Below are 27293 nucleotides of genomic sequence, written 5' to 3'. Positions count from 1 at the left end.
GTGAATTTCACGTGAGATGAAGGTGAGGGATTCATCATTTTGCAATGCAGTCTGTTGAAAATGACAGAAAGCGCCACTCTACATAGCAAATGACGCTGTGGCAAAGTTAGAATTGCCACTAAACACATGTTAAGATATTCAACACTCTACTGCCATCTGGCAGCTAAAGTGCACCCCCCAAATTCGTCGTGTTTCATGTAAACCGCGACAAATAGCGCCATATGAATCCCCTTCCTACTGTACTTTACACATAGAAAAAAAGAGAACTACCGGTAGTTACTTTTGCACAGGCGGAAGAATACTTAAGTAGAATAATACCTACAGTTAGTGGAAGAATACGTAAGTCAAAGAATATGTAGTCATATGTCCCTGCATTTTTCCCTTTTGTTTGTTTTAGTCAACTTTTTACCCTCATTATGTCTCCAAAACACAAGAATGACTCTTCTGATGGCAATGCGTCAAAGAAAACGAAAGTGAAACTGGACTTACATTGACTTTGTAGGAACAGCACTTGTACGTAGACCAAGGACATCGAATACGATCCTTTTATTGAAAAATTCGCAATGGGTGTCACCATCTATGTCAGATTTTTGTAATTTGGTTCCCAACTTTCGATGTTTCCCAGAATGCAACATTTTTAACCAACAGTGGCTTAGCTTAGCATTTAGCACGCAACTAAAATGGAATTACACAAAAAGTAGCTTAATACAATTTCCTGTACTGTCTTTACTATACTGGTGCATTTCAATGTTATCATAAGAGAATATCTTTAAAAAGTTCATTTATTTCAGGAGTTTGATTCAAAAAGTATATTCTATATGTTTACTAACGTGATATTCCAAAATTTTAGCAAATTTTGTTGGTATAAACCTAAAAATCATGAATTTCGTTACTTGCCGCCATCTTGCAAGTATGCAAACTGTTCCCATGTTAGCATACTGAAATGATATGCTACTATTTTAAATTATTTTGTTTGTATAAACCTAAGAGCAATATATGTTGTTACTTGGCGCTATCTTGTTAGCATGCTAGTGTAGCTGGTTTTCTATGCATACACCTAAAAGTTATATATTTTGTTATTGGAAGTTAGCATACTAACTTTTTAAAGCTATTTTTGCAGGTATACACATAATAGTCTTATATTCTCTTTTTTTAAATTCTCTATATTGCTAGGATGCAAACATTAACATGCTAACATTTTCACCAATTTTGTAGGTATACACATACAGGTAAATTATTTTGTTACGATCTTGCTACCATTAGCATAACAGCTATTTTTAAATGTCAACATTTCTTAATTGTTTTTAACAATTTCAACATTCATTTGAAATTTCCTAATATGTTTCAGCTCTTCGAAATGTAAACAATTTCTACATTCATTCTACTTATTTTAACGTTTATTCGACATTTTACCAGCATTTCAGTTTAGCTTCAGTTTTTCAGCATTCAAACATACCGTATTTTTCGGACTATAAGTCGCAGTTTTTTTCATTGTTTGGCCGGGCTCCAGTGCGACTTATATATGTTTTTTTCCTTCTTTATTATGCATTTTCGGCAGGTGCGACTTATACTCCGGTGCGATTTATACTCCGAAGAATACGGTAATCTCTACTAAAATTGACTTCATTTACTTTTAATTTATAAAAGCAAATTCAGAATCTCATAAATTGTCAAATGGTTGAAGACTGTAAACTAATCAAAAATGAAGTGTAACAACTTCTAAAGCTTTTGATTTGTCTGTTGGTTTGAGTTGAACTCATGAAATCTAATGAGTTTTGCATGATATTTCTGTCCATTAATATTATTATTATTACATCATTATATAATCAGATGAGTTAGTTAGCTTTCTAGTGTCATGTTGCTTTATGTTAAATGTCTAAAAGTGGTACAAATTTCCTTAAATGTCAAAAAATTAATCTGTAAACTTGAAAAAGACATGAATAACAATATATACAACATGAGCGAACAACAACAAATATGACAAACACTTTGAAATGATGCGATAACGTTTTAACGATAATAAAGTCGATCATCTAACTTTGTTAAAACCCGGACTGTCTTTCTATTCCCAAAAACAAAGAAGAAACACCAACTTTATTCCTTTTCCTGTTACGAGACATCTTACCTCATTGTTCCATATTCTGCCCTCTCCCCTAAAAGGAAACAAATGAGACGCGATGAGAATTTCTACAAGTTTACAGTTGATGAGTGTCGCTGCCAGATGGAGACGGAAAGAAGTGTTATGAGAAAACAGGTGACTATTCAAAGGCCCTCAATGAGCTGAGCACTATGGCTGCATTTGTCACGCCGCCAAGCAGCGCTTATTCAGCGGTCGCCAGGGTAACGGGCACAAGGAACCCCCAACCCCAAAGTCCCTGGCATATGACTGCTCTGTCTGCACACTGCAAATATGTGCAGAATGTAGAAATGGGAAATGATTTCATAACATTGACCTCCAATGTTTACACCCTTAAACATTAATGAGATTATAACTATTACTTCGCCACAAGTCACTGCAAAACCAATGGAAACAATATGAATATTCACATTTGATAAGCTCACCTTCTCCCAGCGTCTGCTTCAGAACGTCGTGCTTGGCTTCAAGTTTGACAATCAAGTTGCTGCCATTCAAATATTCTTTGTATTTCTGCAACAAAAAAACCCAACAAAATTAAAATACTTCAATAAAGGCATCACAAAATTTGTATCAAAATCCGAATCATTTAAACATACAAGAAATACAACATTTCAACACTTTTAAACATGTTATTATACAAACGTATATAGAAAAAGGAATGTCGTGAGAGAAAGTATTTTTTTGCTTTAGGCAAAAAAAAAACACCTTTGAATGAAATGTACAAATGTTTTGTAAAAAAAAAATACAAAATCGAAAAATAAATTCTTCTACATTTTATATAAATATACAAACGACATAAATAAGACATGACAACATGTCAAGCAAATCAATTATTCAGCTAAAGGTTTTTTGTTTTTTTTCAAGAGAACATTTCTACACATTCTTAAAAAAATGTTTGTCAAAAGGTAAAAATACACGTAAAATATCAACATTAAATCATGATCAAAATGATGGTTATAATAAATAGCAAAAATATTAACATATAAAAACAAAGGAAATAATATCAACATTAAAATTATTAAAAACAATTTCAAAATGTAAAAATAATTAAAACAAATATTTTAAAAAGTAAAAATTATAGAAAGATATCAAACTTTAAAAAAAAAAAAATTTTTTTCATATAAAATGTTTTAAAAGCAAAAAATACTAAAACATTGAATACCAGTATAATAATGTTATACAAATGTTTTGCAAGAGGTAAAAATAGCCCTCCGTCTCAACAACATTTTCTGAAATGTTTGCAAGATTTGAAAATTATACAAAAATAATTTGAAAATCTCCAGTTAAAAGAATCTCAACTCATCTAACTATTTTTTTTACATTTAAAAAGGACAAAATGAAATAATTGTAAAAATAATTATCCTTATGTTTGTTCAAAAGAGTTATGTCTAGAAATATGGTGACATTCATTGTTTTCTGATTTTGAAATAAAAACAACCCAAATGTGATAGAAGTATTGACTTTCAGTTTTAAAGTAAAATATAGGAATATGATTTTATGCAGAGTATTTACCTGTTACAAAGTATTTCACTTTGTATATTGTTAATGGATGCAAGATTTGATCTTACTTGGTAAAAATCATCCCAACTTACAGTAAAGTAGAAGCCCTCAGTCTCCTGCTGATTGGCTCGTCTCCTTGCGATGTTGGCTTTGCTCATGTAGGAGTCAGAAGACGCCGATTTGACCGACTCTGTGGACTGGCTGTGCTGGAAGGCCTCGGAGACGTCAAAGTCCTCCACCGTCAGCATGTCCTGAAGGGTCTGCATGGTGGCGTCCAGAGTCTTCCTCACCTGAATATTATAACCATATTTTCTACTTACTGTAGTCAACTTGCTGCTTGAAGGTTCAACATCTCACCTCTTCGTTTTCTATCTTGAGCGTGGCCAAACGAGTCTGAAGCTGCTGGTAGCGCATCAACAACTCTGTCTGGACGGGCTGCTGAGCACTCACCTGACACACCTGCCATAAGCGCGTCATGTGCATCAGAAATACAAAAACAACCCAACTTCTAACCTAAAACAACACAAAAAACTGACCAACTAACCAACCAGGTAACTAACTAATTAACCGAGGTCGTTCTTACCTCGTCCCCCATGTGCGGCTGATAGTCAAAGCGTGTGGGAGGACAGAACATCTGAGAGTGTGCGTCCATGAACTTCAACTTGTCTCCTCGGTTGTCCATGGCGTCTACAGCTCCTTCCAGAACATCCAAGCCCTCGTGGCGAGACGTCTCCAGGCTGTACTCGGCAGACAGGTAGGTCCTCAAAGTGCGCGTCAAGCTGGCATGGAAACCTAAATCACAACACTGCTGACAGGAGAGCAGTTGTTACCGACACGCTTCTCTTCTACCTGCACAGACTTATGGTACAGTACATACTTCTAAGACTTACATCTATCATATCGGAGACATCATGGATGTAGTATTTAGCCACCAAGGAATTAGTGGCAGCCAGGTTGAGAAGATAGTCATTACGAGCCTTCGTGCACTTGAGTTTGTTTTCAAAATACTTGGCTTGTCTCTGGGGAGAATACAAAACATCATTACTGCTTACTCTACATCAGTACATGATGATAAGAGATACTTGTTTTGGTTGCTAAAATTAATTTCCAGCAGAATGACAACGGCAACATTTGGTCAACACACAAACAATTTACAACCATTATACAAAAGTGACATTTCAGCAAACCTGTTCATTCTTACTAAAGAAAAATTTGTATATACTTTGACGTAAAGGTCTTCAATGTTTTCCAAGCTAAGGACCCTTAAAACCGATGAAGCAGATGTTATTTTTTTTTGCATTCTAAATAATAAACAAATGCAATCAAAAGTCAGCTTACAATGGAGCCTAAGGATGCCGGCCCATAAAGCCGTTAAAAAAACATCCAAACACCTGCATTAAGGTTTTATACATGATGTAAGTATATATGTAATGTAGTAACGGGCACATTTATAATACCATTTAATATTTACGTATTTTGATTAGTATAAGCATACACGGCGCATTAATTTAAAAAACGCATCACGATGTTCTCTTTTTCTTCTTCATTACTGATTACCATTCAGTGCAGACTGTATGAGAGCCAACAAACATAATGAAACATTACTTACTGTAAAATTTCTGCTGTCATTAGGATGCCGACTGCTAAGATGTTCATATATTCCCATTTAGATGAAGAATGACCATAATTCTTGCGAATAATTGGGGTGGAGGTCGGGAAGGACCGTGTGTCTTTTCGTGTCATTCTCGCCATTTCCGGGTCCTAAATGGTCCCAAAGTGTACCAACTTATCGGAATACGTCCTCAGACTACTTCCAGAGTTTCCCATAAACTGCCAAGATACCTGTGGCGGTGGGGGCGTGGCCATGGGCGTGGCTATGGGCGTGGTCACCATGACATCATCGAGTAATTTGCATAATTTACTACAATGATATGATTTTCTCTAAAAAGGCTCAAAAAATGTATACTTACTAATTAATAATAACAGTTTTGTTTTAAACGTCCATCCATCCATCCATTTTACAATATAATTACAACACTTTATGTACATATTTATATACAGATTTGAACAATAAGTTATTCATTGAAATATATGTATTAATTGTGGTTTTTACAAAAAATATATCTTATAAAAATATAAAAGCTAAAATGTCTCATAAAGCTCTGCCCCTTTAATAAGTGCATACTAAATATTAATATTAATATAATTATTATATTTATATTTAATATAATTTGCAACTATAATTATTTGATGCTTGTTTACATTAACAAATGTGATGTTTTAGACTGCTATATTGTTCAATGACTATTGCATACTGTATGTCGAGCTTGGGTTCTATTGTGTGCTTAGCTGTTGTGTAGCTGCTAGCTCTTAAGAGCCTATAGCCTACCATGTTTACCTTTGTACAGTAAAGGACTTGACTAAAATAGAACAAAAGACCAACCCTGTGTGCTTAATGGAGGACATTTAGATGTTAACTGGCTGATCAGCTTTACACAAGTAAACACGCTGCAGGACTGCTTGTATCGGACATGATATCACACATTTTACAGTTACTCTTACAACTATTATTCCCAATATTTTATGTTTATATTTATTTATTTATTCCATTCATTATTTATATTGTATTTTCACATATATTTTAAAATATCCCTGCGATGAGGTGGCGACTTGTCTGGGGTGTACCCTGCCTTCCGCCCGGGTGCACCTGGGACCTCTGCTTTTGAGTAGCACAGCAGTGTAAAGTGTATGCAAACGTAATTTCTATAGTTTGATAAAATGTCATGAAATGTTTCGTGAGACGTGAGATACGGTCAGTCAAGGACAAGACGTACCTTTTCTTTCATCTTCTCCATCTTCTTCACAGAGCTGCGTCGCTGTGGGCGCTCGTCATGACCGTGACGAAGCAAGGCAGTGCTAATGTCGCTAGCCTTTCCCATGTGCTTCTCCTCCTGCTTCTCCGCCTCCTTCAGCTTGCTCTCGGCACTGATGCTCTCTGTGTGGTACATGTGGTATGTCTTCATCACCTGTCACCACAAACACACACGAGTAAACCAATTAATTTCAATCAACGACGCTGTTTCAAAATACACATTTTTAAAGGTACAAACTGCATCACAGAACCAATTAAACTTGTATCCCTCAATACCTCTGAAGTTACATTTTATTTTTATTAGTGTTGTCCCGATACCGATATTTTGGTACCGGTACTGGTACCAAAATGTATTTCGATACTTTCCGGTACTTTTCGATACTTTTCTAAATAAAGGAGACCACAAAATAATTGCATTATTGGCTTTGTTTTAACAAAAAATCCTATGGTACATTAAACATAAGTTTTTTATTCCAAGTTTGTCCTTAAATAAAATAGTGAACATACAAGACAACTTGTCTTTCAGTAGTAAGAAAGCAAACAAAGGCGCCTGATTTAGTCTGCTGACATATGCAGTAACATATTGTGTCATTTATAATTCTATAATTTTGTCAAAATTTTTAAGTTGTAGGAAATTAATTATTAATCTACTTGTTCATTTACTGTTAATATCTGCTTACTTTCTCTTTTAACATGTTATATCTACACTTCTGTTAAAATGTAATAATCACTTATTCTTCTGTTGTTTGATACTTTACATTAGTTTTGCATGAATACCACAAATTTGGGTATCAATCCAATACCAAGCCGTTAGAAGATCATACATTGGTCATATTCACAGTCTTAATGTGTCCAGGGATGTACTTCCTGAGTTTGTATGTGCTTTTCAGAGGCGGTATAGTACCGAATATGATTAATTAGTATCGCGGTACTATACTAATACCGGTATACCGTACAACCCTAATTTCTATTATGAACGAAGACGTCAGGCAAGTGCAGAAAATAAGTCATTTTTATTATGAAAAATGCAGGTAACACCAAAAACAAGGATGTGGTGCTGGGAGGTGCACAAAGAAGAAACATGTATAAAGGGCAAAGCAAATGAATTATAGGACAAGGCTGGCATAAGAAGCATCCTGATTGCCAATCAAGGACAGGCGAGGGATCCAGCGCTCAGACAAGTGGAATGGAGGCAAACAAGAAGTGGAACAAAAAATAAAAGCGTTGGACAGGAAATAATACAAATACAATAAACTAATAATAACTGTCATGTGAGTTATGTGTCATGTGAGTCATTAAAAATTATATAACTCAGCTGCGCTGCGTGCACCTGCATGGCAATGTGCTTTGGCTGTGAAGTGGCGTACGATACACCTAATGCAGGCGTTGGCAACCTGCAGTTGTGTTGAAAAATAGCAGTGGATGAAAGTAAAAGAGAGAAATAGTTCTATCATGTTTGACTCTCTGTGAGGCCATGAATGTGTCCTGGCTGGTGATTGGATGAGCAGGAGGAATGCAAGAAAAAGAAGGGGTGAGTGGTGTGTGTGTGTGTGTGTGTGTGTGTGTGTGTGTGTGTGTGTGTGTGTGTGTGTGTGTTTGTGTGTGTGTGTTTGTATTTCCTTCTTGAGACACCAACAAGGAAAAGTACCTTCCATTTGAGGACCGGTGAACAAAGTAGGACCGAAATCATGGTCCCAATACGGAAAACCATTGCATCTAATAGAGAATGTCTCATTTGCACCCCTGGTAGTGAAATCTATCAAAACTAGGGTTTTTTCAAATTGACTGTGTGTCAGTTTTAAAAGTGCTTACCCTCTGGTCAACATATGAAATAGCAAGTGTGTGTAAACATTTGAAGTGCTCCCCCTGTGGCCAACATATGTAATAACAAGTGTGTGTAAGAAATTGAAATGCACCCTCTTTGGCCAAAACTAAGTGACTGTTCCTCAGTCGACAGGAAGCGTCTGGCATCCGCTTTTGGAGGGGGGGGGGGGGGGGGATAGTACTGGTGGTTGAGCTGGTATGGTGGCACAGCTTCACCCAGCCAGGCTACCCCTTGCCAGACCAATACCACCTGTCTTTCGTTTTTCCCAGCCGCAGCCCCCAGGCAGACCACCACCACCCACACCAGCACCCAAGCTGGTCCCCGTACCAGCACCAGCACCCAGGCTGGCCTCCGAGTCAGCACCAGCTCCCAGGCTTGTGGTTCTGTGCCTCCCTCCTCCAACCATAACATAAAGAGACATACTGAAATAACTTGAAGTACATAATGAAGATTAAAAACAAAAAAAAATTACTAAAAGCTTACCTTTTTTATATTTGCATGGTATGTATATAGTATTAATGTTATAAATACAAATATTTATATATCTAGAAAGGGTGGTCCCAAAGAGGTAGGCATTTTTCGGAGGTCTCAAGAAGGTAACAAATGTGCATGTGCGTGTGTGTCAAAAAATATATAGTTTAATTATGCATGGAACAATTAATTTGCCTGTGAAATTAAAAAAAATATGAAAACTTTTAAAATACTTTTTTTTCCCTTAGTGATAGTAATGGTTGCTGCTCTATTGTGAGTACACTCTTACATAGTCCAATTTGACATACATTTTAGTGCTATGTTTGTTTTTTATTGATAATAATTAGGGCTGTCAAATGATTGAAAATTGAATGTGATATATCACATTTGGTCCATAGTTAACAAATAATTAATCGTAACTAATCGCAAATACAAGTTTTTAACTTTAATAAGTGTACTTTTATCAAAATGTAAACCCAACATAAGGCTGAACAATTTGTTTGATGTATGCAAATGTTTGTTTATTAAATACTATCCTTTTTTAACAAATCAACACAAAATGGACACGCCCACAGACACATCCACAGACAACTCAGTCTTCCAAGCTAAACTTTTAAATATTTTTCTTCTCCAGTTCAGCTCTCTATTTCTTCCTGACATTCCATTAGCTGGAATGTCACTTCTTTTCCATCCCTAACATATGGACTGAGGTTCACACAAGGAAAAACTGGTGTTGTTGTGTCAACTTGTTATTATGGCGTTAACCTTTACAGCCCTAATAATGAAGTGTTGACTGATGCCAGGAAGTAACTAAATCATCCTTTTGAACGGTAGCCTTTTAGTTGGGTGTGTTTAATGTGCTTTTATCATCCTGTTGGTTAGTTTTCAATACCCAGAAGAAAAAAACAAAAAGTACCAATCCCTGCTAAAGGGTTGTGGATCTTTGGGCACCGCATGATTCGATTTGATTCCAATCTTGCGGGTAATAATTCGAGTCAGAATAGATTCTCGACTCAAAACGATTCTCGATTCAGAATCAATACTTTTTAATCAACATTGTGTGCCGGTTCTATTATTATTTTTATAGTGGAATGCTGAAAGAGAGAGGTGGTTGAAAGAAAAACAACAAGATGGTGGAAAGAGAGCAACATGTCCAGAGAAGATGAGAAAAAAGTTTTGTGATAATTTAAAAGTTGAAACAAAGACATTGTGATAAAATGTTTGCACCGTGAAATGTAGCTAACATATTATCAATGCATCAATAATGCAACCTTACCAGAAAGCAGCAAACAAGCAGAAACAAGGTAAAATACTGTTTTGGTAGATAACAATATATATGTTTGACTTACAAAACGATAATGTTTTATCCAAACACATGTGAGGAAATGTTAGCATCTACAGTTTGTATGCTAATGCTAACTAGTTGCATGTTCAAAAACCAAACATACAATTATTACCTTTTCAAAAGTGTATGTGTTCAATTGTTGAATATATTGCAACTCAATTTATCATACTTTATTATATTATCTTTGTTAAGTTTGGTCCTGTATTTATTATGTATTACCTGGTTCATGTTCATATGGTTCCACAATTGTTTTACATTTTGACGTATTCTTTTTAATATAGTATAATATGTAGTGATTTGCACCACTTTTGTTATCAATTGTACACACAAACTTAGTAAATCACCCTGAACACGCCCACTAATAGTACACACCATTTTATACTTTGTACAAACTATAAATACTTTTTATTTGTAATCTAAGTAGATCAGGCCCTAACTGTATCGTAAGTCCTAGAACAAGCTGAACAGCAAAATACTTCATAAAAATACCAATATTCATTCATCTCATAGTAAAACTCCCAACATTGAACAGCAAATCTGAAGACATTAAAGGCCTACTGAAACCCACTACTACCGACCACGCAGTCTGATAGTTTATATATCAATGATGAAATCTTAACATTATAACACACGCCAATACGGCCGGGTTAACTTATAAAGTGACATTTTAAATTTGCCGCTAAACTTCCGGTTCGAAACGCCTCTGAGGATGACATATGCGCGTGACGTAGCCCGGGGAACACGGGTATGCCTTCCACATTGAAGCCAATACGAAAAAGCTCTGTTTTCATTTCATAATTCCACAGTATTCTGGACATCTGTGTTCGTGAATCTGTTGCAATCATGTTCATTGCATTATGGAGAAAGAAGCTGAGCAAGCAAAGAAGAAAGTTGTCGGTGCGAAATGGACGTATTTTTCGAACGAAGTCAGCAACAACAGTACACAGCCGGCGCTTCTTTGTTTACATTCCCGAAAGATGCAGTCAAGATGGAAGAACTCGGATAACAGAGACTCTAACCAGGAGGACTTTTGACTTCGATACACAGACGCCTGTAGAGAACTGGGACAACACAGACTCTTACCAGGATTACTTTGATTTGGATGACAAAGACGCAGACGTGCTACTGTGAGTATGCAGCTTTGGCTTCTAAACATTTGATCGCTTGACCGTATGTGCGCAACTTTTTTTTGCGTATGTACGTAACTTTTTTAAAATATATAAGCTTTATGAACCTTGGGTTAGGTGAACGGTCTTTTGGGCTGAGTGATTGTGTGTGTTGATCAGGTGTTTGAATTGTATTGGCGTGTTCTATGGAGCTAGGAGCTAGCATAGGAGCTAGGAGTTAGCATAACAAAGACGTAGGTGTTTTTATGCAGGATTTATTTGTGTCATATTAAATATAAGCCTGGTTGTGTTGTGGCTAATAGAGTAAATATATGTCTTGTGTTTATTTACTGTTTTAGTCATTCCCAGCTGAATACCAGGTACCGTGAGTATGCAGCCTTGGCTGCTAAACATTTGATAGCTTGACCGTACGTGCGCGTCACGTACGCAACTTTTTAAAAATATATGAGCTTTATGAACCTTGGGTTAGGTGAACGGTCTTTTGGGCTGAGTGATTGTGTGTGTTGATCAGGTGTTTGAATTGTATTGGCGTGTTCTATGGAGCTAGGAGCTAGCATAGGAGCTAGGAGCTAGCATAACAAACACGTAGGTGTTTTTATGCAGGATTAATTTGTGGCATATTAAATATAAGCCTGGTTGTGTTGTGGCTAATAGAGTATATATATGTCTTGTGTTTATTTACTGTTGTAGTCATTCCCAGCTGAATATCAGGTACCGTGAGTATGCAGCCTTGGCTGCTAAACATTTGATAGCTTGACTGTATGTGCGCGTCACGTACGTAACTTTTTTAAAATATATAAGCTTTATGAACCTTGGGTTAGGTGAACGGTCTTTTGGGCTGAGTGATTGTGTGTGTTGATCAGGTGTTTGAATTGTATTGGCGTGTTCTATGAAGCTAGGAGCTAGCAGAGGAGCTAGGAGCTAGCATAACAAACACGTAGGTGTTTTTATGCAGGATTAATTTGTGGCATATTAAATATAAGCCTGGTTGTGTTGTGGCTAATAGAGTATATATATGTCTTGTGTTTATTTACTGTTGTAGTCATTCCCAGCTGAATATCAGGTCACCCCCGGCTCTCACAGCATCTTCCCTATCTGAATAGCTTCAACTCCCCACTAGTCCTTCACTTGCACTTTACTCATCCACAAATCTTTCATCCTCGCTCAAATTAATGGGGAAATTGTCGCTTTCTCGGTCCGAATCTCTCTCACTTCATGCGGCCATCATTGTAAACAATAGGGAACTTTGCGTATATGTTCAAATGACTACGTCACGCTACTTCCGGTAGGGGCAAGCCTTTTTTTTATCAGATACCAAAAGTTGCAATCTTTATCGTCGTTGTTCTATACTAAATCCTTTCAGCAAAAATATGGCAATATCGCGAAATGATCAAGTATGACACAGAATAGATCTGCTATCCCCGTTTAAATAAAAAAAATTCATTTCAGTAGGCCTTTAAGTTGTAACCAATACTCTGCTTTGACACTCATTCTCAAGCATGGGTTTCCTAGCAACCCTCGCCTGCAAGTAAGCGGTGCACTAAAGGATGGTGAGATCGATAAATGAGGGAGGAGAGAGTTGCTTACACCGTGACAGCAAGCAGCTCTCCCTGCTACATGACACCAAATACTACTTGAACCATCAATAACATATCACTCTTGTTTTGCACGGTAATAGTATATACTTTGTCTGCCCTGACTCTACACCACCCACTGCAGTTTTAGTGTACTTTTAGTTTTGTAATATTACATGCATTGGTGGGAAGGCACAAATACACATTGCATTAAAGTACTCAAATAATACTGTAGTAGACTATATAGGTTATAGTTACTTCATGATTTTAGGTTGTGTTTTTTTAACTTTTGTTTCTGTTTCGCTAGCAAACAGATTAGTTTGTTACGTGCGATTATTGGCTGTTACCAAATTATAGGAAAAGTGGGAAATACAAATCCCAAGGTACTTCTGTTTTAAAGTGTCTGCTTGCAATTTGCTCAAAGTTAAATTTTTTAGAGCAAAAAATACTGTATATAACAAGAATTAAAACTACCACCAACTAACTTATGATACCATTGGTGCTTTGACAGAGCATATATTTTATTAAAGTTTTTATATTTTTCCTAATTACTAATGATATTGAATAAAAATTGCTCTGTGGTCCGAAGATTTGTTTGGCGTTCATGCTTATTACTCACCACTGGCTTATACACTCATACACCGTACACGGGTACAATCGTATACAAATACACGTGTACACACGTACCTTTGTACACAAGTACCTAAGTACACACGTACAGTCATACACATTTACACTTGTACACAAATATCCACATACACATGTACACTCGTCCACACTTACACCCATTCCCATGTACACTCGTACACACATACAAACATAAACACATTCTGTCACAACTGGGTTTTCGCAGCTTACTGCGGGGTCGTTCTCCCAGGAATGCAGACAGACAACTCCGGACAAAGCGTGCAGGTAAGAACATGATTTATTCCTCAAAATCAAAGTATTACAAAAAACAGAAAACGAGCCGACAGAACCACGTGTCTGATCGGACTCGAAGCTAAAGCAAATACTTAGCATAGACTATGGACAAGGCAAAATTCACGTAACAGGTGCCTGTAGCAAACAATGGCGCCAGGCCGACTGACCGGCAAAGGCAGGCTTAAATAATGCCTGTGATTAGTACTCGGGTAGCAGGTGAGCGGGCGAACACTAATCAGAGACAGGTGAACATAATGAGCAACCATGGCAACCAAAACAAACTCAGAGGTGCACAAACAGGAACTAAAGGAGTTCAAAACTAGCAGAAAACACAAAACATGATCCGGACCACGGATCATGACACATTCACATGTACACTCATACACACATTCACTCGTACACAAGTACACACATATACACAAACACTCGTACCTACGTACACACGTACAGTCATACACTTGTACACACAAACACTTGTACACAAATATCCACGTGCACGTGTACACTCGTCCACACTTACACCCATTCACATGTACACTCGTACACACATACACACGTAAACACATTCACAAGTACACTCATACACACGTACACGCGTACACACATATACACATTCAGACGTACACTTGTACCTATGTGCACACGTACGGTCATACACATGTACACACGTACACTTGTACACAAATATCTACGTACACCTGTACACTCGTCCACACTTACACCCATTCACATGTACACTCATACACACGTACAATTGTACACACATACACGTGTGCACTCATACCCATGTATACATGAGCACTCGTACACATGTACACTTTTGCACATGTACACTCATATGTACACTCGTACACACATACACACGTAAACACATTCACACGTACATTCATACACACATTCACGTGTACACACGTACACTCGTACACTGGTACACATGTACATGCGTACACTCGTACCCATTTAAACACGTACACTACGTGTTTAAATGTGATGTGGGATCTGAGCCGAGGATGTCGTTGTGGCTCGTGCAGCCCTTTGAGACACTCGTGATTTAGGGCTATATGAATAAACTTTGATTGATTGATTGACTAGCTCGTTCACGTGTACACATGTACACACATACACGCAGGTAGTCTGTGCACATACACAAAAAGAGTCCAAGTGAAGCAACTAACAATTTGTAGTCATGTTGTTGTTCCGCTATAATATACATTTGATAACAGCTAAAGCTAGCTATTGAAATTGCTATCATTAGATGACAACAACCAAAGCTAATTGCACGAATGCGTGTTACGCACAGGCGTATTTATGTCATTATGTGCTGAAAGTGGTAAGAAGACGGGATATATGGCTGACAACACTTAGCGCAAAAATAATTATCGGGCCGATATGAGAAATTATGAAGTCAGACTGATAACATTAAAATAGCTCAGATAACACTGCAATGAGGCGAGATTACCCGTGCTGTGCTGAAGGTGGGTTTTAGTGAACAAAATAAGCATTGCTTTTCTCTCACTCGTGCTCTAAGCCATTTGTAAACTTCCCCCGAACTCACTGTAAACAAACATGGCGTCGATCGTGAGGGACTTCTCCACTGTCTCAGAGGAAGACATTTCACATGTTATTTGCACCAAATGTTTTGAAAACATTCAACGGGGAGAAAAAAAGGACATAAAGTCCAACACATCAAACCTTATCAACCAACTGGAAGGTCAGCATCTCCCTGAATGGAACATTTCTTTCAGTTTAGGTAAAACTGCCTCAATTCCAGCAGTTGACTTGATGGTCCTCATCCAAAGAGACATAAATAATAAATGGATTCTACTTATATAGCGCTTTTCTACTTTCAAGGTACTCAAAGCACTTTGACACTATTTCAACATTCACCCATTCACACACACATTCACACATTGATGGCGGGAGCTGCCATGCAAGGCCCTAACCACGACCCATCAGGAGCAAGGGTGAAGTGTCTTGCCCAAGGACACAACGGACGTAACTAGGATGGCGGAAGCTGGCATAGAACCTGGAACCCTTAAGTTGCCTTTACCATCCATCCGAGCCACGCCGCAGCTGTGTTCTGTTTCCCACACTAACCTGCTCTGCAAGTGTGCATGTGCTGTGCACGTGAACGCTATGAGAGCATGAGAATCCCAACCAACAGATGTGTCCCACGCTCAGCTGCTGAACAATCGCTGCCGCACTCCCTTCACCCCAGGGAGGATTTCACAATGCATGAATGAGAATGTCTTTGGGAGGAGTTAGAAGCCAAAGTGCTGATCAGGCAGAACGTGTGTGTGGTGTGTGTGTGTGTATGTGTGTGTGTGCGTGCGTGTGTGCAGTGTCAGGCCAGCCAGCTGTTTCACAGGTTTTGTGGTCTGACAACTGGATGAGCACTTGGCAGCTAAAACACATGCAAGGTGAAGCAGACAACCTGCTTTAAAATAGAATGTTTTGAAATTGGACTCACCGTGTAAAGTTCATTGGTGACCTTGACCAGTTCCTCGTGCATCTGCACCCCAATGTCTTTGCTCTGTAAAGGATATTGGTCGACATTAGGATCATCACGATACCAGAATTTCGGTAGTCGATACCTATGAATTTCCACGATTTTCCAAACGTATTCCTTACCAGGGTGAAAATAATAAACTTTTAAATTGACTAATTCTTTGACAAGTGTTTAAAAGTGTCAAGCATTTAGAGTAAGTAAGCAACAACAAAATTTAAACATCAATATCAGCTGCCAGGAGGTAACTATACATAAAAGATGGGTATGAAGGTTCTCACTCATCCAGGTCATTGTCATCTCAGGGCATTCAATCGATCGCAACTGGACTGTTTGGTTTGTCTTGGAAGACGTTTCGCCGCTCATCTAAGTAGGCTTCATCAGTTCGTGCTCATAGACTTAGACTACTCGGACGAGCGGCGAAACGTTTTCCAAGACAAACCAAGCAGTCCAGTTGCGATCGATTGAATGCCCTGAGGTATACATACAAGAGAACAGCAGTGTTCTATAACCTCAAATTATATACAACAAAACAATACTGTGCTTATAATATGATCATAAATAATAACAATAGTCAACTATTTTACATTGTAAAAAGAACAGCAGTGGCGTGGAGCCTCCAAATACACAAAACAAACAATATTGTTATTAATATTCTTTCAATATGGTGGTAGTGTGAAGTCATCATGTTATATGTAATAAAATAGGCTAATAAAAAGGATTAAAAAAATGTTTAAAGGACAAATCTTTGTGTTTGTATTTATTAGTAGTATCAACATTTCAGCATCTTCACATTACATTATGTCTTTTTCCTCTTTTTTATTTTATTATTTTTTTTATTTCTCTAATGTGCCATTAAAAGATGTCTATTTAGCAAATGGCCCCCAGGACACACTTTACCTTCCAGTTGAAATAAGTAAAGCAGTGGTGTTCCAAGTGTTGCCAAAACAACATAAAAGTGTCTCAAAGCTGTGTTTTCTTTGCACTTATGGAAGTGATAACCGTTGGCTTGCACGGTTTTGGAGCTTTTCTGCACGCTGTGGTAGTAGTGCACACTCTCTGGGCTTGTGGTGGCAGATCTACACTTTCACTTGTGACCATCTGTATTTGATTATTGAATAAATGCAAGCTACACCTCTCTTTCACTTTTAATATGTGTCTCTAATGGCTATATATAGCGACAAAGTGGCTAAAGTGCATCATAAATCATTTCTGCTACGTCTTATTCTCTGGCAAAGCAGGTGCGTATGAGGTGTGTTGTTACACCACACCTACAGTTATGCTACACTAACTCACTTCCATTAGCATTTGTTTATGAGCAAGGGGCCAAACGGAAGCACCAAATCCACATTTATGGCAGACTTTCATGAATAAATAAATATATACAAACACTGGATCATTTCTTTTTTTTAAAATCAGGTGTTTTTCTTCAGCCGAGACTCAGTGCTCACACTCTGAGAATCGATGCAGTTGGTTTAGGAAAAATGTCGTACAGTGTTCTGTACTGACGATACAGGAAAAGTATGTATCAATGTCTTTTTTGCATGTTGGTATCACCTTAGTATTGAAGTATCGATACGTATGACAACACTAGCGGACATTAGACACATAAACAAACAGGGTCTTTCAAAAAGTGCAAAGTATGAAGTAGGGTTGTACGGTATACCGGTATTAGTATAGTATCGCGATACTAATGAATCATTTTCGGTACTATACCGCCTCCCAAAAGTACCGGTCCCCCACCCCCCTGTCGTCGTCACATCATGATATTGCTGGTTTACGAGCAGAGGAGCATGTTCGGCAGCGCACAATCACAGAGTACTTACAAGCAGACACAGTGTGTAGACAGAAAAGGGAGAACGAACGCATTTTGGCTTAAAAACTAACGATAAAGGTGAAGTTATAACACTAAAACGACCTCAGGAAGAGGTGCTTTAAGACATGGCTAGCTAGAGGCTAATGTCCAGCCGCTGTCAGCAGTGTTGTAGCTACTTCTAAATCACTAATCCTCGCCTCCATGGCGACACATAAAGTACGTTTCTTACAAGTATCATCCTTGCAGGACGAGGAATAGGTAAACATGCTTCACTACACACCGTAGCTCACCGGCGTCAAAATGTAAACAAACGCCATTGGTGTATCTACACCTGACATCCACTATAATGAAACCAAGTACAGGAGCGATACTAAGATTAAGATTAATTAAAGATTAAAGTACCAATGATTGTCACACACACACTAGATGTGGTGAAATTTGTCCTCTGCATTTGTCCCATCCCCTTGGGGAGCAGTGGGCAGCAGCGGCACAGCGCCCGGGAATCATTTAGGTGATTTAACCCCCAACTCCACCCCTTTGTTGCTGAGTCCCAAGCAGACTATGATTACGTAAATATTTTTTGGCATCACAACATCTTCTTTCCTTTTTTTTTTAATGTATATTATATTTATAAACTCAGGAAATATGTCCCTGGACACATGAGGACTTTGAATATGACCAATGTATGATCCTGTAACTATTTGGTATCGGATTGATACCTAAATTTGTGGTATCATCCAAAACTAATGTAAAGTATCAAACAACAGAAGAATAAGTGATTATTACATTTTAACAGAAGTGTAAATAGAACATGTTAAAAGAGAAAGTAAGCAGATATTAACAGTAAATTAACAAGTAGATTAATAATTCATTTTCTACCACTTGTCCTTAATAATGTTGACAAAAAAATAGAATGATAAATGATACAATATGTTACTGCATATGTCAGCAGACTAATTAGGAGTCTTTGTTTGTTTACTTACTACTAAAAGACGAGTTGTCTTGTATGTTCAATATTTTATTCAAGGACAAACTTACAATAAGAAACATATGTTTAATGTATCCTAAGATTTTTTGTTAAAATAAAGCCAATAATGCAATTTTTTGTGGTCCCCTTTATTTAGAAAAGTATCGAAAAGTACCGAAATGTATCAAAACAATTTTAGTACGGGTACTGGTACCAAAATATTGGTATCGGGACAACACTAGTATGAAGTATAATGGTAGTTTAGATGTATTAACTTGTGAAAACATTACATTCAACACACATTTTTTTCTCAGTGTTATCACCTTTTTGTTGTTCGGGTGCTATGAAGAACAAAACTTGTCCCCTGGCATGACTCGGAGGCCCCGCGGAAGAAAGGTGTCAAAGGTAAGCCTTAGTGTGAAGTTCATTCTCAAATTATGGGAGAACTTGTCAAAAAATAACAACCTCTGTTTCCACGAGATTTTAACCTCAGCACATTCGCTCTGTTTACTCCGCAAAAAACAAGACACACTCCTTCCAGGCGCACATGTGTGATATATCAAAGCTTTTTAGGATGAAGATAGTTCTCATTCGCACTGAGCACATAAAGGACAAGGTGGATGCTGGCTAAAGGCCATTAAAGGCTGACATCGTGACAGAAGCGAACCCCCAAGAGGACATAAATAATCCTGGCTGTCTTTGTGGTCAAACAAAAGAGATTTATCTTCTCTGGAACACAAACATGCATCACAGCCTCATGAACCACAAGTGCTTTCCTATCTGCACACAAAGTGCATACTTAGCAGATCTCTTACAGCAACTACGTCAGACAAACACGCGATTGTATTCACAATGTGCGTGACGAGCGCAGACCGTATAACTCACGAGTAGGAATATAGAGTGGAGCAGTTAGATTGATTGTAATGACCAACCGCCATCAGTCAGTTACAGATGTGGTTGTAGTTGTGTCAAACTGAGCTGATTGTGTTTTTACTACTCTGTGGATAATAAAATAGTGATTTCGATCGATACTATTTCATCATGAGTATTCCATGTATAATAATAAAATACCTCATGTCGTAGTAGCAACGCATTAATCATTGTCACTTGATTAGTTATAATACTGGAGTACAATACTTGTTTTTAATTGTATGTTTTTTACTTGCTAATTGACTGAGGGCGGGGAGGGTTCTTTGCAGGGTCCATTTAGCACTTACTTAAAGGGGCTGTTTACAACATTTTGGCAGATGCCTAGAGGGCGCTAACTTTCCAATGTATTTTAAGTGTTATATCCCACCCTATTAAGTCTTCTAGGATGTAATTACGTAACTACATACGTACATAGCATGTGCATTAGCAATGGGTGTTGTTAGCTAATAATAGCAATTTTGATAGTTAGCATGCGCTGTCATTGAATGTATATACTATAAAAACAACACCATGACTGCAAATTGTTAGTTGCTTCTCTTAGACTACTTTTGTATGTGTGCATGCGCTCGCTGCCCGTACGTGTTGGCGAGACAGGGTGAATGAACGCCAGAAGCGTCAATTAATTTTTTCAAGCAGGTAAAAAAAAGTGTAATATTTAAAAATATAGACTGTTTTCAAAAAAAAAGTTTTCTGTTAAACCAGTGGTCCCCAACCACCGGGACCGATTGGTACCGGGCCGCACAAGAATTAAAAAAAAAAAAAAAAAAAAAAAATTGTCCCACCGGTCCGTGGGACAAATTTTCAAGCGTTGACCGGTCCGCAGCTACAAAAAGGTTGGGGACCACTGTGTTAAACCACTAACGGTAACATAAGCTCACAGTAGGTGTACTTATGTACCTAATTTGTGCCCACTGGGTTGAGTTTTCTCCTGCCCTGATGTGGGATCTGAGCCGAGGATGTCATTGTGGCTTGTGCAGCCCTTTGAGACACTTGTGATTAAGGGTTATATAAATCAACTTTTATTGAGATATTGATTGACACCTTCTGTCATTCTGGGCAGTGCCAGTTGCATTAACTTTAACGAGTTAACATGAACTCATAACGTAACATAACTTATCAACTATATTTACAGTCTTTTGAAACATTACTTGGAATAAAAAAAAAGACTTAAATGGCCTGAAGTAAAATACAATGAAAGCATAGATAAATATTCTGTAATATTTTGCCGGCATGGCATCATACTGACGATGCATTCATAAATCTGACCTTTTTGAAAAGTCTGAGGACATCCTCGCCCACGTGCGCCAGACGCACAATGACGTTGTTGTTGTAGATGTCGCTGAGTGTGGCGTGGTCTCTGCTCTCCCGCCTGGTCTGGTCCAGCACCAAATACCAGCAGTTTATGGTGGACAGGAGATTTTGATCCTTCCTGGAAGAACAAGAACAAATGATGCACATTTGAAAGGTGGACACTTGTGACGGTGCTTTGACATCTTGTTCACTAAGATTATTATCTTATTGTCAGTTTGTACAAGACACTATCTTTACACAGCAAAACAAATAGCATGCTAATGCTGATGTGTGAGAATTAGCAAGAAAACTCACGCCTTTTCCCTCCTAATCAGATGTTTTGTTACGGATCATTGAACACGGTACAGAGTATGTGTGCACGATAATTATCAGATAGACCATTATCAAGCTGATATGAGGTGTTGTACGGAGCCCCTAAAGGAACATGGATGTTCTGCGAGATTTCGCAATACTTTTTGCAAAATCTCGCAATACTTTTTGCGAGATCTTGTAAAAGTTTTTTTTCCTATGTCAGTGAACCGGAAGTAAAACAGACACAGCAATGGTGAACCGGAAGTGAAACAGAAACAGCGATGCGGGGGCATGCGGGGTCTTACCCATCATCTGTGCTCTGTTGTGGGACCATAATACAATTTGATGTCTTCATATGTTAGGCCAAAACTAAAATAGAAATCAAAAAAGTCATCCCACAGATGATGGGTAGGCTCCTCCATCGCTTTGTCTGTTTAACTTCCGGTTCACCATCGCTGTGTCTGTTTTACTTCCGGTTCACTGACATAGGAAAAAAACCTTTTGCAAGATCTCGCAAAACATTGTTTTCCCTCCATGTCCCTTTAGGGGCTCCGTAGAATTGTGACGTCAAACCAATAAATATTAAAAAAACTTAAATCAGGTGAGATTACCTGTAGTGTGCTGGGATTGGGTGAGCAAATCAAGCACTCTTCTTCCAGTACCTCGTAGGAGGTCGTAAACTTCCCCAAAGTTCACAGTAAACAAATATGGCGTGAACATATGAGACTTCTTCACTGTGTTTTGTGTTATTTGTACCAAATGTTTTGCCAACATTCCGCGAGGGGAGAAAAAAACATTGGACTTCAAAACATCATACTTTATTCAAAAGCCCAGCTCGTGTCAGCATTAGCTCTAAACTCTCTGTACAGCTCATCAGTTGCATTCATTGTGTTGGAACTATGTCCATATTTAAATACAATTCAATCAGCCAGCTGAAACACCAGTATTGCTATGGCAGTGTATTGAAAACTATGAAGACGCCTGCTGCTCAAAAAGCTGCAAAGTCAGTTGCAAGAAAAGGTGTGCAAAACCTGTAAAATCGAAACATAGCCAAGACGCTCAAACGAGTAGTTTATGAGCTCATAATCCCTTCCTGATCCTCAGTTTTATTTTATTCTCTCTTGGATTCAATTTGTCTTGAAAGGAAGTGGTCGTCTCAAAATCTGTCTTAAAATGTCCCTCTGACTCGCACACACATACGCAAACACACACACACACACACACACACACACACACACACACACACACACACACACACACACACACACACACACACACACACACAGACACACTCACACACAAACACATGCTGCTCTTGCCTAATGCTGGAGGAAGCATGTGAGTTCAATTATGTTTGTTTATCTTCTTTCATCTTCGGGGAACGCTGGACTGTTTTTCCATCGTTTAACTATTGTGACTGAAATGCAAAAATTTGACTTTTGTCTCTGAGAGATCATAAAGGTGAAAAAATATCATGAAATAATTTGATTGATGGCTGATACGCTAACACTTAATCCAAGGAGTCCAATTGTATTTCTGATTTTATGGCAGATGACTAAATGACAGCGGCTTTTAAAACATGACGGAAGACTCTGGGTCTGATCTACTAAGGGTTTGTGTGTATTAAAATGTGTGCAAACGTGGAAGTATGCACAATCTACATCAGGGGTGGCCAACCAGTCAGAGACTAAGAGCCACTTTTGTTTTACTGTGTTACCGCAAAGAGCCACATCCTACACATGGACACAAATGAACATCACCCCATCCCTTCCGCACACACAAACACACACACACACACGCACACACACACACACACACATACACACAGACCTCTGTTCAGCCAGATTTATTGTAAATGTCACACACCAACATGACTCCTACAGTACTAAGACCACAGGCCAGTTATTTTCAACAATTAACATTGTGTGCACTGTCTCACACACACAAACTCTCAGTTCAACCAAGTCCACAAACAAAAATATAATATTTTTTCTGTTACTATGCCTGTTGCTTAGTGGGACTTCTGGCATTCCTTGTGACGCTGAAGATTTGAAGCTTTGAAATGCGCTAATGACGCCTGACATATAAGGCAGAATGGCTTGCCATTACGTTCAACAAAAAAATATAAACTCTCCCACTCTGTTAAAAATGTCCTGTGTTCTTCTTCATATTTTCGTTTTGCTGTGCTTTTTTTCCATGCCATTTTGAGAGCGAACTTGTCACAAATTGTTTACTACTGTGATCTCACGCACATGCACGTTTGACATCACTCAAACCGGCTTCGGCTTATTCTTCTTATGGTAGACTGACCATACGTCCTCTTTTCCCCGGACATGTCCTCTTTTGCGGGGCTGTCCGGGCGGGGTTTCTTAAAGGCCTACTGAAACCCACTACTACCGACCACGCAGTCTGATAGTTTATATATCAATGATGAAATCTTAACATTGCAACACATGCCAATACGGCCGGGTTAACTTATAAAGTGCAATTTTAAATTTCCCGCTAAACTTCCGGTTGAAAACGTCTATGTATGATGACGTATGCGCGTGACGTCAATCGTTGAAACGGAAGTATTCGGACTCCATTGAATCCAATACAAAAAAGCTCTGTTTTCATCTCAAAATTCCACAGTATTCTGGACATCTGTGTTGGTGAATCTTTTCCAATTTGTTTAATGAACAATGAAGACTGCAAAGAAGAAAGTTGTAGGTGGGATCGGTGTATTAGCGGCTGGCTCCAGCAACACAAGCAGGAGGACTTTGAGTTGGATAGCAGACGCGCTATCCGACGCTAGCCGCCAACCGCACGGATAATCGGGTGAAGACCTTCGTCGCACCGTCGATCGCTGGAACGCAGGTGAGCACGGGTGTTGATGAGCAGATGAGGGCTGGATGGCGTAGGTGGATAGCTAATGTTTTTAGCATAGCTCTGTGAGGTCCCGTTGCTAAGTTAGCTTCAATGGCGTCGTTAGCAACAGCATTGTTAAGCTTCGCCAAGCTGGAAACCATTAACCGTGTATTTACAGGTCCATGGTTTAATAGTATTGTTGATCTTCTGTCTATCCTTCCAGTCAGGGGATTATTTATTTTGTTTCTATATGCAGTTAAGCCCGATGCTATCACGTTAGCTCCGTAGCTAAAGTGTTTCGCCGATGTATTGTCATGGAGATAAAAGTCACTGTGAATGTCCATTTCGCATTCTCGACTCTCATTTTCAAGAGGATATAGTATCCGAGGTGGTTTAAAATACAAATCTGTGATCCACAATAGAAAAAGGAGAGAGTGTGGAATCCAATGAGCCAGCTTGTACCTAAGTTACGGTCAGAGCGAAAAAAGATGCGTCCTACACTGCACTCTAGTCCTTCACTCTGACGTTCCTCATCCACGAATCTTTCATCCTGGCTCAAATTAATGGGGTAATCGTCGCTTTCTCGGTCCGAATCGCTCTCGCTGCATTGAAAACAATGGGGAAATGTGAGGAGCCTTTCAACGTGTGATGTCACGCTACTTCCGGTACAGGCAAGGCTTTTTTTATCAGCGACCAAAAGTTGCAAACTTTATCGTCGATGTTCTCTACTAAATCCTTTCAGCAAAAATATGGCAATATCGCGAAATTATCAAGTATGACACATAGAATGGATCTGCTATCCCCGTTTAAATAAAAAAAAATAATTTCAGTAGGCCTTTAAATGCCACAAATGTCCGGCATTTTGAGTTAGGGTTGCGTGTATTTTCAATGTTCGTTCATGGTTAAGAACGGGTTAAAAACAAAACAAATTGTGGAGGCGAGCGCACGCAGCAGCATTCGTGAGGGAGGGGCAGAGACAGAGCGAGAGAGCGAGCGAGTATGCCGAAACGTAAATGCAACTTCACGGATGATTTGCGGAAAAGGTATCCGTGTTTTGGTCCTGGCCGTGACACATGGGAAGCAGAATGCACTGTGTGCAAGGCAGGAAGGTATATATCTGTGGCAAATAAAGATCTACAAGCCCATATCAACACTACAAAGCACAAAACAGTGTTGAAATATAATTAACTTGTTTTGAGGCATTGTTTATGTTTACATTGTATACAAGAGGTTATTTGGAATATTTCTACCTCTGCACTTTTTCTAAAACTGTGAATGTTACAGAATATTAATTATTAATAGTAGAATATTAATAGAAGTGTGACTTATTTTGTTCTACTGCCAAGCAGTGTTGGTGTTACCACACTTTGTGTGTCTTTTTACGCATTGAAATCAGAAAGGACGTGCAATTCCTGAAGCCCGCCTGTCACCCGGACGCAGATTTTTTTTATTTTACCTACCGCCCGGTTTGCTTGTTTTTTTTATTGTATCGATTATCGCTTTCCGCCAGTGTTTTCTTTTGTTTATATTTGCCGGGTCAAATTTCCGTCCCCGTTTATTGCGTTTTTATTCGTCATAAATTTGGATTCGCCGAAAGTTTTCTCAATGACAAATACTGCCTCAGTTTGCACTCAGACAAGTTTACCACGAGGGGCTGTCAAAATAAAGACTTGATCGTAAACACTAAGGCACACTAATAGAGTTGTTACAACTTTCCTGCTTCCGGCTCCCAGACCGTAGTCGAGGAGCGCAGGGGAGACGTTCCTCCAGGGCCGATGTACTTCGGGGGTAACACCCTTCACTTTACCCGGAAGTGGGTCTTTACAGCTCCGGACTCGAGGGTGAATGACGAGGCCGGCGGTTTGTTGCAACTTTGTGACTTTATTGGTGTCTTGCACGCAGCCATCCACCAAGCTACTAGCACCTGCACGCACTCACTGTTACCGCTCCCTCACCTCTCTCGCCCACCCATTCACTGACGTCACTCACCTCACATGCTGTCATATCTTAAAGGGCCACACACACACATACCGGTACACTACTCTCATAACAGAGTTAAGAGCCGCATGAAACCAGCCAAAGAGCCGATTGAGGCTCGCGGGCCGCGGGTTTGCCAGGTCTGATCTACATGATAAACCAGGTGCTCTTCTAAACTTGTGCGCAGAGAACTCTTAAATGTTGAAAATAGTTTACACAATCCATTAAGTGTTTGTGGCCCTTGTAATGAGGTGGCGACTTGTCCAGGGTCCATGGGATAGGCTCCAGCAGCCCAGGATCCCGAGAGGGACAAGCGGTGGAAAATGGGTGGATGAATTTAGTGTTTGTCTTTATGTATATGCAGAATTTATGCTGATTATTGGAACACACAGTAGTAGGAGGAGGAGATGCAAATATATTCATTTAGCGCTTGCAATGTGATTTATCAAGACTGAAACTGTCTATATTTAGTATGCCTCAAATATTCGTGCAAACTGGGACAGTTACGCACAAATGGCTGCGCTGCGGTCAGATGGAGGTGATTGCTGCAATATAACAGACGATGGAGAGACAGATCCTTACTGTACATGCTTGTGTTGGAAATTGACATATTTCTGTCATAAATACAAATATTAGACCTATGTCACACTGTAAAAAAAATCTGCACAATATACTGTAAAATACAGGCAGCTGTGGTTGTCAGGAATTTACTGTAAAAAATACAGTCCCGATGTATAGGACATTACAGTATGTTGATGTTAAATCTGTTAATTTTACAGTTAATTGTTTTTAATTACGGTAAATTATTATGAAAAATAATTATAATAATGATAATAATAATGATTGTTTTCCTGTTTACAAAAAAAACAACTATAG

General features: G+C 38.7%; 1 protein-coding gene across 4 annotated transcripts in view; it reads right to left on the bottom strand.

Moving 5' to 3' along the window:
* LOC133651184 (SLIT-ROBO Rho GTPase-activating protein 3-like) overlaps window positions 1-27293 on the bottom strand; it is a 121783-nt gene that overhangs the window by 34063 nt on the left and 60427 nt on the right. For 2 of the 4 annotated variants that reach the window (XM_062049185.1, XM_062049204.1), the window contains exons 3-11: window positions 21258-21420; window positions 16243-16305; window positions 6472-6663; window positions 4528-4656; window positions 4221-4445; window positions 3995-4096; window positions 3730-3927; window positions 2563-2647; window positions 2126-2153 (exon numbers count right to left, since the gene is read on the bottom strand). In XM_062049185.1, coding sequence (XP_061905169.1) covers window positions 2126-2153; window positions 2563-2647; window positions 3730-3927; window positions 3995-4096; window positions 4221-4445; window positions 4528-4656; window positions 6472-6663; window positions 16243-16305; window positions 21258-21420 — 1185 coding nt within the window. The remainder of the gene's footprint in view (window positions 1-2125; window positions 2154-2562; window positions 2648-3729; window positions 3928-3994; window positions 4097-4220; window positions 4446-4527; window positions 4657-6471; window positions 6664-16242; window positions 16306-21257; window positions 21421-27293) is intronic. The other 2 variants (XM_062049194.1, XM_062049212.1) reach the window with 1 other exon arrangement.

This window comes from Entelurus aequoreus, linkage group LG01 (assembly GCF_033978785.1).
Source record: "Entelurus aequoreus isolate RoL-2023_Sb linkage group LG01, RoL_Eaeq_v1.1, whole genome shotgun sequence".
NCBI classification, from domain to species: Eukaryota; Metazoa; Chordata; class Actinopteri; order Syngnathiformes; family Syngnathidae; genus Entelurus; species Entelurus aequoreus.
The sequence above is the reverse complement of the archived record's forward strand: the minus strand, read 5'-3'. Positions and strand labels throughout refer to the sequence as shown.